The sequence below is a fragment of the Colletotrichum truncatum genome, assembly GCF_014235925.2.
Source record: "Colletotrichum truncatum strain CMES1059 chromosome Unknown Contig_0005, whole genome shotgun sequence".
Lineage (NCBI taxonomy): Eukaryota > Fungi > Ascomycota > Sordariomycetes > Glomerellales > Glomerellaceae > Colletotrichum > Colletotrichum truncatum.
In genome coordinates, this window is record NW_027222402.1 from 1,281,510 (window position 1) to 1,294,979 (window position 13,470).

The window sequence follows — 13,470 nt, forward strand, 5'->3', positions numbered from 1 at the left end:
AGTAATGCGTGTTCGCTCCATCCGCTGAAATCACCTTCTGCCCTAGCTGCAAATGTTATTACTGCCTCAATAAGAACATCTTTTCTCATATAGTATTAGCCCAAGGCGAGATGCAAGTAACTTCGTATTGCAAAGACGGATGTCTTGCTGCTGCATTACTATAATAAAGCTGGAATCATTCCTGTTCCATCCGAATAAGAAACAATACTTTGTGATCTACCAATAGAAGGGTAATAAGCCCCCTGTTGTTCCCACTTTGTAGAAAAAAGACGCAGTCTACGTCTTGCCAGCATAAACTAGACAACTTCAGGCGACCACGAGACCTGGTTCTCCTGTATTAATAACTTGATAAGGGAGCAAAGCTGAAAAATCTCCCTTCCGATGGATTCTTCCTCCGCCCCCTCATGTACAAGGTTTATTCCTTTATAAGAGTATAACCCGAATGTTTGGATTCGCCTTTCTCTTGCTCTTCCTTACGTCTCGAAAGCTCCTTCTACGTTTTATACTGGTTCCTTGCAGATTGTTTACCATTTCGCCTTGCCTCCTCCTGCCGCTATGGGTACTGGAAAGCCAGACTTGGCTGCCTATTGGCCGAAGCCCGAGCTGAACCTGCCTTCGCCATGGAGCCTCCCCCTCACGATGCTTGCTACAGGTAAAATGGTTGCCGTTGAATCTCTAAGCAGGGACTCCCAGATATTTCGGTACCAGAACTGGTCTGGTCAAATCCAGATACCGATTCATACGCCAGAGTGGTTGACTAATGTCTTCCCTAATATACTTGACAACTTACACGCCGGGGCCTTATCGCTAGATCTCTCTCGCTTCCACTTGGGAGGTTCGTTAACTACCGAGGATTGGGAAGACCAATGGTTTACTATTATCTGCGATCCCCACTTCAGTTACGTCCCCTGTGGTCTATCTGGCGAAGACGAGGTGGAATATAAACGTCTGGCATGGATCCAGGACGATGCCCTCACGCCGTAAGTTTCTTCATCCGTGGCATTAGAATACTTATCCTAAAGCTCCCTCTTAGTATTTCTGACCGTACCTGCGCCGACTTATCTCCTCGTTTCCCGATAACTCCTCCGTTCGTAACTTTCAACGGGTTTGTCGATACCCAAAAGTTCCCCCTTGCCGATGATCCCTCCGTTGGTCTCGATGAAATAACCAGGAACTCGTCAGCCGTCTTCAGGGTATGGTCTAGATTTACTTCTACAGAGGCTGCTTATACCCCCAAAACTGGATGGTATGCTAACTACGTTTACGCGATGCTTCCCAAATGCAAAGCACATATGAAGAAGAAGTGCGAGGATTACCGCGTCGAGACAACACCATTTCGCAAGCATGGAAAAAAAGCCTATATTACTGGCTATTTCCATGGTTTCTGCAACAAGAATACCGTCTTTACCTCTGATTATCCTTATAACCCCCTTGAGTTTGTCCCACTCATCGAGATTATCAAAGTTGACTGGGCTGCTGGGGAGCCTAGGCAGACCGCAGCCTCGCGCGATCCGTTTTCTACGCCGTCAAAAGGAGATATGACTGAACGTACGAAGGGAAAATTCAAGTTCGATCCTCTCGCACAGATGTCTGCCGACGCGAAAGTGCCTGGGCCTCTGTTTAATAATGGTAAGCTTGACGATTCTACTTTATTATTCTGAAAGCTAATATGCTTAGGTTCACAAGCCTCGGACGCCATTGTCGATAATGATGATCCGTTTTCTGTTAACGGCCTCCGCGACGTCGCGCCTATTAATATAAAGCGATCCGGAGAGGTAGAGACTATTGAAGACAGCAGTGATGGGGCGAGTCCAACGAAGCGGCCTAAACGGGGCAGTTTGCGTGGGAGGAAATAGTCTGCGTTGGAAAACATGAGGCATATCAAAATTCAATACTAAGAAGATCGCTATCTATGCTTGGATCCCTTTAAGTCTTTCTTCTTCTTCAACCTGAAGTATTTCCTTTTGTAGTAAATTCATTTCCTCGCTGGTATGTGCAGAAAGTCGATCAGGGAGATCAAAATCTATATTAAAATCGCAATCGTCAATACCACACCCTCTTATTTCCAACTCATCTAATCTAAATTCGTTCTGAAGAGTTTGTATGAGAAAAGACCAAGCGTCTAGACCTTGGGTAGTAATTTTAACATTTTCGAGAGTAAGTCTTCGAAGTGTATTTTGATGTCGCCGTAAGAGCGTCAGGAGTTCGTCTCTCGTGCAGTCTAAATACTCAAGGCATAACCTTTGAAGAAGAGGAATATAGAGGCTTTCTGAAAGTCCTGGAAATTGTTGCTTCTCTTCGCAATAGTTGAAGAATAAAGTAATATCGGTGAGCGCTGGAAAAAGGCTAGAGAAGCTATGAAAGTCTGATTGCCAATCATATTTTTCTTCCTGTACTGGGTCATTCTCTGCAAAGAATTTTCTAATTTCTTGGCTGAAATGATTATCGCTATCCTTAGGATTGATAACAAGACTGAGCTTTGTGATGGTCGTGATTTCGGATTTTACGGCTTTTGCGAGACTGCTTGGGAGCGATAGCATCCGTGGAATAACAGACGTACAACCTTCCATCATATCTCCAAACTCGATATATATCTCCTCTATGGGAAGGCGGCTCTTAATAAGTGCGAAAAACAGTGTTCTGATTACTACTAAGGCATGAACCATGCTATTAGGTAAGAAATCAGAAATAAACCTATTTGGAAGTACGCCAATACGTCGCCCAAGCTTAAAGGCGCCCCATGGTCGGGTATGATCCGATATCCCAATAGCTTTGCAGTTTTTGAGGTTAGTGAGAGCTATCGCTAAATAACTCATATGTTGCCTTTGGGAGAAGAATTCCGTTTGCTCCTGCCATCCATCCTTATAGGTTTGGATTATTTGCTCCCAACTATCGTCGCCCAGTAAGACAACTTCGCCATTCCGAACTCGGAAGAAATCATACTCGTCTTTGAGTCCACAAATCTCTAGTTCTTCGTGGCTCATGTAGTCTTTGGGTTGGATGAGATGATCAACGCAGAGCTCGACAACTTCAACCGCTTGACTCAGAATATGGTGGCGTGAAATGTTCACAAGATTCAATAGGCTTTCCTTCTCTAGCATTACGTAGCGAATGCGGAAGAAGCGTGCTTTGAAAGCTGAAGACGTTGCCTCAGCTATAGTTTTGCATGTTTCCCGGAAGTTCTGATAGTCCCGCAAGTGCTTAGGGTCTGGTGATAATAGATGATAAAAGATTTCGGTTATCAGTTCAGCTGGCAAGTTGATAAGAGCTTGTTGAGCCATAACTTGAAGCGCAATATCAAGAAAACCCAGAATTGTCTAAGGTGAGGGGAAAGGATCTGATAGTTAAGCGCCGTGATCACCCGTAATTATGCATGAACATGGAGTCGTCTTGGTAGGATTACTAATCCTGGACCGGTGAAACATTAACCCGATTACTAGCTCGTCTTCCTAACGGGAGGCTTACTTCAACAGGCGGCTTGCCCGCCGTTCCCCAGTATGTCTAATGCGCTTTCGTAGTTATGAAGGGATGGGCTAAGAAGATAAGAAAGATACTTCATTAGATGATGGCAGAATTCGGATGCACTAACAATAAAATTTTGAGCCAATCACAACCTTAGAATGTGATGCGTCCCTAAGGATGATGCGTCCCTATCAATTCGTGATGCGTCCCTATCAATTCCCTATTATATTTAATCTAGAAATTAAGAAAATTAGTAGCTTTACTAAGGTTTTTAAGAAAATAAACCTTTTTAAAAAGATGATAAACTTTTATTATAACTTACTTATTAAGAATAATAATAGCGTTATCGTCGATATATATAAGAATATATATTTTAATCTTATAGTTAATAAAAAGATAAACCTTTTTATTAATAATAATAAAGCTAATTCGTTTTATTTTACTATTAATAAGTCGAAACTATTAAAATAGTAATTTTCTTAATTTATAAAGTACTTTATAAAGTAGCTAAACCTTATTATCTATAATAGTATAGCTAGTAAGGGGTTAGATATATACCTTAACCCTTTTTAAAATCGAAGTAGCTAGGAAAGTAATATCGAAATTATATACTTTATATTTAAGATTAAAAAGTATAATAACTATAAAGAAAAAGTAAGTTATAATAGTAAAAGTAACTATAGCGTAAACCTTTTATGATAACTAGTTACTTTTCTTATAATTTTTATAAACTATATATTAAGTGTTAGAAGTATAAGTATATTATACTTCTATTTTACTTATTTATCCTATTTAGTCTTATCTAAGACTTAGTAGGACTTACAAAAGTAACTAGCTAAGAATGGCTGCTTGCTAGTTTAAACATATGATATTCAGATCCCTATGGAATACTCTCTTTAACCTTATCTAAAAGTCTATTTAGTTAAAGAAGATTCTAGTCTGATTTATAAGCTGCTTTATAAGCTAGTTGACGTATATACTTACGTATACTAAACCTAGCTTATAGCTTCCTATATTAGCTATTATAGGCGACGTTATACTACTATATAACTAGCCTAATTCTCTCCCTTAGCTAGCTATTAGTTCCTCAACCAACTCAGCTTCAATATAAGCCTATACATTCTTTACTATTAAAGCCCTACTTCATAAGTACAAGTTCCCTTACTCTAATACCCTGTTATAAGGATATCGTACTATCTACGAGATTCCTACCTACCGTTCCAACATTAAGCTTTATAATATATAATTTCGTTATTTTTATTTATTTTAATATTATATACTTATTTACTAGGCAAGACTTTAGCGTTATATAGTAAGTAAATAACTTTATAAACCCTTTTTTCTATAAATTAAGTTATCTTTCGTTCGAAAGCTTATTCTTACTTAAGCTATTATAAGCTTTTTTACGCTTCGTAGTAAGACTTCGGAATCGCTATGCTGTTAGGTAAGACTTTCGAAAAGGTAATAGTAGAAAGTATATTAAGAAAGAAATAATAAAAAGTTAGTAAAGCTAGAATATTAATAGATAGAAAAGTCTTTTTAATATAAAAGTATATATTACTAATAGCTTAGTAGTAACTAGGTAGTTACTAAGCTAAGGCGTAGTAAGGTTAAGAAGACTTTACTAGCTAACTTATTACCTCCTTAATAATCGTAAAGAAAGAATTAAAGTCTTAGTAATTAGTTTCTATTATTTTTATAAAGGCGACGAATTTATCGTTATTTAATTCGTTAGTAATACTATTATAAAGTATAGTAATAGTCTTTAATAAGTTCTTTAGTAATAGAGATATAAGATATATATTAGTAAGTATTATCGCTTTTTTAACGATAGTCTTATCTAGTTTAGGATTACTAGTTATAAGTTTTTTATTTTTAATAAGCTTTTAATAGATAGTATACTAAATAATAATATCTAGTTTAATAAATAACGTACATGATAAGCGAGTGAGACAGACAAGCGAGTGAGACAGTAAACCGCGACCGTCGCACCTTGACGCGACCGGCACCTTTTCCTCTACAATAAATCATGGAATCAGCTAGTATTGAAAGAAGGTTACAAATTGCCCTTCAAGCAATGAGAAATGACCCAAAACTTAGTGCTCGGGCCGCAGGTGCACTCTATACAGTCAGTCACGCAACATTAAGCCGGCGACTAAAGGGAATAGTCTCACGACGCGACAGCATGCCTAATTCACGGAATTTATCAGATTTAGAAGAGAAGACAATAGTTGAGTATATTCTCGACCTAGATGCGCGATCATTTCCTCCCCGGCTGAGTGGTGTGGAAGAAATGGCCAATCGACTTCTCGCAGAGCGCGACGCGCCTCCAGTTGGGAAGCGCTGGGCTTCTAATTTCGTCAAGCGACAACCACAGCTTAGGACGCGTTTCTTTCGCAAGTATGACTATAAGAGAGCTCAATGCGAAGATCCAGAGGTGATTCGTGGCTGGTTTTCGCTTGTGAAGAATACAATTGCGAAGTATGGTATTGCTGATGCTGATATCTATAACTTTGATGAGACCGGCTTTATGATGGGCGTTATTGCTTCTGGAATGGTTGTTACAAGTGCTGAAAGGCGTTCAAATACGAAGATGACACAGCCTGGCAATAGGGAATGGGTTACAGTTATCCAGGCTATTAATTCCCAAGGGGAGAGCATCCCGCCATACATCATCGTTGCAGGCCAGTATCACCTCTCAAGCTGGTATACAGAAACCTCTCTTCCGGGCGATTGGGCTATTGCAACGTCTGAAAATGGATGGACAACAAACGAGAGAGGTATTGACTGGATCAGACACTTCGACATTTATACAAAACCACGTACGTCTGGGAAATATCGCCTCCTCGTTGTTGATGGTCATGAAAGTCACCACTCCGCAGCCTTCGAGCTCTTTTGTCAAGAAAACAACATTATTACACTGTGCATGCCGGCTCACTCGTCTCATCTACTTCAACCCTTAGATGTTGGTTGTTTTCAGCCGTTAAAGAATGCCTACGGTCGGCAAATTGAGAATAAGATGCGGCGAGGCACAACCCATATCTCGAAGGAAGATTTCTTTGCAGCATTTCACGAAGCTTTTAAGCAGTCTTTTACGAGGAAAAATATCCAGGGAGGTTTCCGAGGAGCTGGACTTGTCCCTTTGAATGCAGAAAGTGTTCTCTCAAAGCTGGATGTAAAGTTCCGAACGCCAACGCCTGAGGAGGGGGTCCCTCAGACACCAGACCCTTGGATCTCTAGGACGCCGAGCAACCCAAGCGAAGCAAGATCACAGTCTACTTTTATTAAGAGTCGAATCTCACGCCACCGAAGCAGCTCTCCAGCATCAATTTATAGTGCTGTGAGTAAGCTAGCCAGAGGGACAGAAGGACTAGGGCATCGGGTAGCATTACTAGAGTCAGAGGTTCAAATCCTTCGAGAGGAGAATGCAATATTAAGTCGGCGTCGAAGGGCTAAGAAAACACGTCTACAGAAAGGAGGAAGTCTTACTATATCTACTGGAGAGGATATACAGTCGCAAAGAGAGGCAGACACGCAACTACAAGAGGAAACGCGACGGAGTAGTGGTCGCAAAGTGAGGTCTGAGACGACTCATCGTCGGTGTGGCGTATGCGGGAATACAGGCCACAACGCGAGAACATGTCAATTTATTGAGGAAACATCCGAAGAATAGGAATCCGAGTAGTATTAATCAATCTAAGATTTCTTGTTATAGATTTCGATATTATTGTCGCGAAGGTCTGGTTTACTGTCTCACTCGCTTGTCTGTCTCACTCGCTTATCATGTACGTTATAGTATTATATTTAATTTTATTAATATTAGGTATGCTAATAGCTAGAAGTAATACTATCTTATATGGTTCCTTACGAAATTAAATATCTCTATAGTAAATAACCTTTTTTTAATTAAGTAGGTAAATATAGTAAATATAGCTATAAAAAAAACTATAACTAATAAGGAATCCCTTAATTACTTATAGTTTTATTTTAGTAAAGCATATAAAGCGTCGAAAGCCTTTCTTATATATATAAGTAGTATAGCTAAACGTTTAGAGATATTTAATATAAGGTGCCTTACGTTTAGTAGCTAAGTTTAGTTTTTTTATTATAATCTTATAAAGGCTTAAGTTACTTTTAAAAGGTATAAGTAAGAAGTTAAGAATCTAAGTTACTAAATCAATATTATAATCTTATAGCTTTTCTAAAAATGATATATTAATTAGCTATATTTAAACGCTTTTAACGATAATACGACTAGCATACTTAATAGTCTTATTTATAAAAGGTATATAGGTAATAGTTATGTTATAGTAAGTATTTTTAAAATAAAAGTCGTTAAAAACCTTAATTAGCTTAAGAGTATTATTAAAAACCTAAACCTTAGGCTTAAGGCTAGTAAGACTATAGAATTTAGTATCTTATTTCTTAATAGCTACTAAGATAGTAGCAAACTTATAGTTAGGTAGAAAAACAACTTAGTAGTAACTATTATACTTATCTATAAGGTATAAAACCTAACAGTTTTTTTTATTAATAAGGGAAGAATACTAATAAGATTAAGGTAAATTTTATTATTAATACTTATAAGTAGAAGTAAGTAGTCTTAACTAATCCGTTTAGTAGATTTACTAAGATAGTAAGACTTATAAAAGAAAGCGTTAATTTCTAACGTTATAAACCGAATACTAATATAGTAGTAAGCCTTTATAATACGTAATAAGTAAGCGTAAACTAGCTAGTAGTATATTAGTTTAAAAGATAGTTACTAGATAGCTTAGAAGGCTATAAAGCTAATAGTAATATCTTAAAGTATATAATTTCTAATATTATAAGTCTTAATAATATAAATATTAGAAACTTAATAAACTTTAGTAAGGGAAATATATTATATTACGTATATAAAGCTTAAGGTTTATTAATTATATTCTATGTAATTATAACGAAGTTTTCTAAAGCTAAGTAAGTTAGCTAAGCTAGAAAGGTTATACTTAATGTTATAAAGTATCTAATCGTAAATAACGTTAAGGTTAATAAGGTTTAAGGTTTAGAAGAAAATAGTATTTATGCTAAGTAACTAAACTAAGGTATTAAAAGTAGAAGTAGAAGGTATTAAATCGCTTTTTTTAATATACTTAATAAAATATCGTAAGTTATTAAAGGTTAAAATAGTATAATTAGAATCGAGAATAATATTATCTTAGGTAATAAGGTTATTATAAATAGTAGTAAAAACTACTAAGCTAGCGATAGAAGTAAAAGTAGACTAACTTAAGATAATAGGTAACGCTTTAATAATAATTTAGTAAGTATTATTAATAAAAGTAGACTAATCTTAGTAATAGCGATTACTATATATATACTTTCTTACTTTTTTAATTAACTTATCTTAGTTAATATAGTATAGAAAGATAAGATTAAAATAAGTAATATAATACTTTATAGTCTTATAATTATAGTTATAATAATTATACTTTTTCTTTTCCTTAAAGGTAGTAATAATAAAAGTAATAATAATAATAATAGCTAGAAAAGTAAAACCTTTACTATTAATAGACTTGCTTCTAAGTATATTATAAATAGTAATATAACTATATTTTTAATTTTCGTCTTAAGTAAGTATATAAATCGTATTAGCTACCTTATTCTATATAAGATAAGTAACGCTTTTCGATATAAAATACTTATATATATTAAGAAGTTAGTTTTTAAAAAAGTTAAAGAGGAAAATAGTAAGGAAAGAGTTTAGTAGACGATTATAAATAGTCTTAATACGCTTTCTAAGGTAGTAATAGCGATTAAAAGCATCGTAAAAAGTCTTATAATCGTTAGTAATAGTCTTAGCAAACTTATTAATAAAGGTAGCTATAGCGTCTTATAAGATTTTCGGAATATACTTCTTAAGCGCTTACTATAATTCGTAAAGGTTTGTTAGAAGTATAAGTATATTATACTTCTATTTTACTTATTTATCCTATTTAGCCTTATCTAAGACTTAGTAGGACTTACAAAAGTAACTAGCTAAGAATGGCTGCTTGCTAGTTTAAACATATGATATTCAGATCCCTATGGAATACTCTCTTTAACCTTATCTAAAAGTCTATTTAGTTAAAGAAGATTCTAGTCTGATTTATAAGCTGCTTTATAAGCTAGTTGACGTATATACTTACGTATACTAAACCTAGCTTATAGCTTCCTATATTAGCTATTATAGGCGACGTTATACTACTATATAACTAGCCTAATTCTCTCCCTTAGCTAGCTATTAGTTCCTCAACCAACTTAGCTTTAATATAAGCCTATACATTCTTTACTATTAAAGCCCTACTTCATAAGTACAAGTTCCCTTACTCTAATACCCTGTTATAAGGATATCGTACTATCTACGAGATTCCTGTTACGACCCGTAAACAAGGATAACAGCTGAAAGACCCACTTGGACGTCGGGCGGCTGTAACAGGACATTTGTACTGCAGGATCACGGGAACAACAGGGACTCACTCGGGAACGGAAGAACTATAGTGCAAGTCACGTGACGATAAGATAAGAGATTAGATCCGTACGCCAAGAATACGGAGTCCGTCCTTGGCACATACGGGATCCGTATGAACGAGGAACGGACCCCGTCAGGATCAGGAACGGTAAAACAAACAAAGGGTACTGTTCGGACTTGTATATAGTATGACCTGAGCTCGACTCATAGTCAGACTTCCATAGCTCTTCAGCAATCAACTTTGTATTCATCCTCAGGATACTTTCAGCTTACCTTCACTGCGAATACTTGTTGAGCCTAAGATTGATCACCTTAGCCTCTGACTACCGATCTACGACACAGCCTACGACCTACGAACCAGACTTACGACACGACAATACTGTTTACTAGCGTCAATCCCCAACTTCTGTTAGCAGACCCTACTGTCGGATAGCTGACCGTAACACTTTGATTGCTCCTGTTTAGTAAGTTGACTATTGATACCTACTAAACAGTACAGAATGTCTTCCCGCGCCTCTGTCAAGTCTCCTACCCCCGGATCCTCATCCACCTCTGGAAGAAAAGCTCCTCAGAGCCTGGCCCAGGAAGTCGAGGACCAGAAAATGAAGGACGACTCAGACAGCAAGGACGACACCGAAGAACTCAAACGACAGCTTGACAAAACCACTAAGGACTTCAAGGAGATGCGCGACATGTTCAACCAAAACGCCACTGCTCTCAAGGAACTTCAGGAGCAAGCGCGCAAGACTCAGGAACTTGAGAAGGAAGTCAACACCCTTCGAGCTGCCGCCAACGTGATTTCCGCCCCGGTCGAAGGACGCGAACGCCTCAAGCTCAACACCCCCTCTACCTTCGACGGGACCCTAGGACAACTTAAAGGACACTTGGTTCAGGTACGGACCTACCAAGCCTTCCACATCAATACTTTCCAGAACGACACCGAACGCGTGGTGCACGCGGCTACTTTCCTACGAGGAAGAGCCCTCGCCTGGTTCGAGCCCCTGCAACAAGAATGGCTCGACAACCCGGTCGAAAAATACAGCGAAGAGGTGAAGAGCATCTTCTTCAGCTTCGCAGGCTATGTTAAAGCCCTGGAATCCCTCTTCCTCGACCCCGATGAGCGAAGGCAGGCCGAGCAAGACCTATCACACCTGCGACAAACCAAGTCAGCTACGCTCTACGCCGCCGAGTTCAGACGATTAGCTGCAAGACTCCACATGACCGACGAAAGCAAGGTCTTCGCCTTCTACCAAGGACTCAAAGATGACGTTAAGGACGAAATGGCCAAGTTAGAGACACCCCCCAGTTTCCTCGCCTACGTCGAACATGCTATCAAGATCGACAACCGCCTCTACGAACGACGAAAGGAACGAGGAGAGAAAAGACAAAACCCGAACTCAGGACGCAAGTACCAATGGCAGCCTCAGCACAAGTTCAACAACCAGCGGAACGACAACAGACCCCGCAACAACTAGAACAACACCCGACAAAGCACTTCCTATGGACAACACAGCGGACCCATGGACCTTAGTGCCGCTACCAAGAGCAACGATAAGAAACCTTGGAACCCTAAGTGCTATAATTACGAAAAAATAGGACATATCGCCAGAGACTGCGGACAACCCAAGAAGCCCAACTGGAAGCCAGTACCCGAGCGAACCAAGCAAGCTAGTATGGCAACTAAGACACCCCACGCATCCCTATCGTGGACAGGATGCTACGACGACAAATGCCCTGTACACCTCAGCGACAAAGAAATGACAGGACACTAGCCCACCAGCAAAACCCTTGCAATGGCCTCCCGGGCCAACAGCAAGATGATCAGAAAAACCACCGAACAACTTGACGGGAGGCTACGAGTACAACAACTTGAACCCGCAGGCTCGTCAGCCCCACGCATCACCTTAAGGCAAGCCACCTACGACAATCCCATGGGTTACGATAAAGAAACCCGACAAAGGATCAGAGACTCCGAAGCACAAGTTCAACGCGAAATGAATCGAATCAGGGAATTCGAGAACAAAGAAGATTCGGATAAGGAACCTGAATATCAGCACGACCCCCTGACTAAACAACAAATCCTCAGTCTCACCAGCAACTGGACGTTCGGAGAAGGAGAAGATTTACCCTACGACTCGGACGAACCTCGTGACGTTGCCTGCTAACGTGCTCAGACAGAGATCGCCTATGGGCTCACCCCTAGTGTGGACGACACTAGCTCTGAAGAGGAACCCGAGAAGGACAACACCCCCGAACGCATTGCACACAAGCAAGTAAATCAGCACAATGATGAGCAATTCATCGAACTTTATGGCGTGCCAAACATGGGACCCAGGACGCACTACACCCCGCAACTCAGGATCGAAGATCACCCCTACCTCAGAATCACGGACCCAAGCCATCGCTACCTCTTTTGGGCCCAGTGCTTCTTCGACCACTGCGAGACGCACATGGGAGAAAAATACGAACACTACTTCCAACCCAGGAAATACGACAACACCCCCCTACGAAACGTCTACACCGCCTACACTCTCACAGGGTGGGAACTCAGGAAGTTCGACGGCAACATCGCCACGTTCACCCCCAGCCGATAATACCCCATGAGGTGCACCCACGACAAAAACATGAAGTGGGAAGAATGTCGAACGGACGAATGCCTCATCCACGCAACCCAAAAGGCAAAAGCCTACAGACTCCTACAAGAAGGATCGAACCCCCCGAGGCTCCGATTCCAGGAAAACCGCTTCACGAAGGCACGACGAGAAGGGAAGCACATTACCTACCCAAGACAACTAGAGCAGTCAAAAAACTAGACTCGCCTACCGATGAAGGACCGAGACAGGCAACAACGACAAGGTCTATCTGTCTAGCATCCCTAGACCAGAAAGTACACCTGCAACTCGCAGTTACTATCAACGACACGACAACCATCGCGCTTATCGATAGCGGAGCCGAAATGAATTTTGTATCACCCTAAGCGGTGAACCGACTACGACTACCATGGCAGAAGAAGGAACACACGTACCAGCTCAGCAACATAGAAGGAGAACAAGTCTAGTACGAAGGAGGAACCATCAAAAACGAGACTACGCCCCTCGAGATGAGTTACCTGGATCGAAACGAACAACTCTAATTCGACATTGCCGAACTCGGTGCATACGACATTGTGTTAGGAATACCATGGCTGGAAAAGAACAACCCACGGATAGATTAGAGAACAGGCCAACTCTATTGGGACAACGACGATCTAGTCCCTGAGCAGCCCTGCAGAACCCAGGCCTCAAACAGATCCACCCACCAAAGAACAGCAAAACGATACATCTGCTACCTCAAGGCGAAAGAAGCCGCATCACGACTATTAAAGCAAACGGATCTCGAACAAAAAGACGATCCACTTCTGTCTATCCTAGAAGAATACAGAGTCTACGAAAAACTCTTCGCAGCCGAACTGGAAACCGGACTGCCCGAACACACGAATTTCGATCACGAAATCCCTATTAAGGAGGGGAAGGAACCCA

General features: G+C 39.9%; 6 protein-coding genes across 6 annotated transcripts; 5 read left to right on the top strand and 1 right to left on the bottom strand.

Moving 5' to 3' along the window:
- Positions 1 to 555: 555 nt before the first annotated feature.
- Positions 556 to 1,856, top strand: CTRU02_208390 (uncharacterized protein; the record flags this gene model as incomplete). Its single annotated transcript, XM_036733948.1, has 3 exons — positions 556 to 980; positions 1,034 to 1,629; positions 1,678 to 1,856. The coding sequence occupies 3 exons, from the start codon at positions 556 to 558 to the stop codon at positions 1,854 to 1,856; spliced, it is 1,200 nt and encodes a 399-aa protein (XP_036574311.1).
- Positions 1,857 to 1,910: 54 nt separating this feature from the next.
- On the bottom strand, positions 1,911 to 3,281 carry CTRU02_208391 (uncharacterized protein; the record flags this gene model as incomplete). Its single annotated transcript, XM_036725669.2, has 1 exon — positions 1,911 to 3,281. The coding sequence occupies one exon, from the start codon at positions 3,279 to 3,281 to the stop codon at positions 1,911 to 1,913; it is 1,371 nt and encodes a 456-aa protein (XP_036582383.2).
- Positions 3,282 to 5,491: 2,210 nt separating this feature from the next.
- CTRU02_208392 (transposase) lies at positions 5,492 to 7,135 on the top strand (the record flags this gene model as incomplete). The annotated part of the gene is made up of 1 exon (XM_070205083.1): positions 5,492 to 7,135. The coding sequence occupies one exon, from the start codon at positions 5,492 to 5,494 to the stop codon at positions 7,133 to 7,135; it is 1,644 nt and encodes a 547-aa protein (XP_070061158.1).
- Positions 7,136 to 10,452: 3,317 nt separating this feature from the next.
- On the top strand, positions 10,453 to 11,427 carry CTRU02_208393 (reverse transcriptase domain protein; the record flags this gene model as incomplete). The annotated part of the gene is made up of 1 exon (XM_070205084.1): positions 10,453 to 11,427. The coding sequence occupies one exon, from the start codon at positions 10,453 to 10,455 to the stop codon at positions 11,425 to 11,427; it is 975 nt and encodes a 324-aa protein (XP_070061159.1).
- A 45-nt stretch (positions 11,428 to 11,472) lies between these two features.
- Positions 11,473 to 11,724, top strand: CTRU02_208394 (reverse transcriptase domain protein; the record flags this gene model as incomplete). Its single annotated transcript, XM_070205085.1, has 1 exon — positions 11,473 to 11,724. One exon carries the CDS (start codon positions 11,473 to 11,475, stop codon positions 11,722 to 11,724), a length of 252 nt encoding a protein of 83 aa, XP_070061160.1.
- Positions 11,725 to 11,745: 21 nt separating this feature from the next.
- CTRU02_208395 (uncharacterized protein) lies at positions 11,746 to 12,546 on the top strand (the record flags this gene model as incomplete). The annotated part of the gene is made up of 2 exons (XM_070205086.1): positions 11,746 to 12,100; positions 12,131 to 12,546. The coding sequence occupies 2 exons, from the start codon at positions 11,746 to 11,748 to the stop codon at positions 12,544 to 12,546; spliced, it is 771 nt and encodes a 256-aa protein (XP_070061161.1).
- Positions 12,547 to 13,470: the final 924 nt, after the last annotated feature.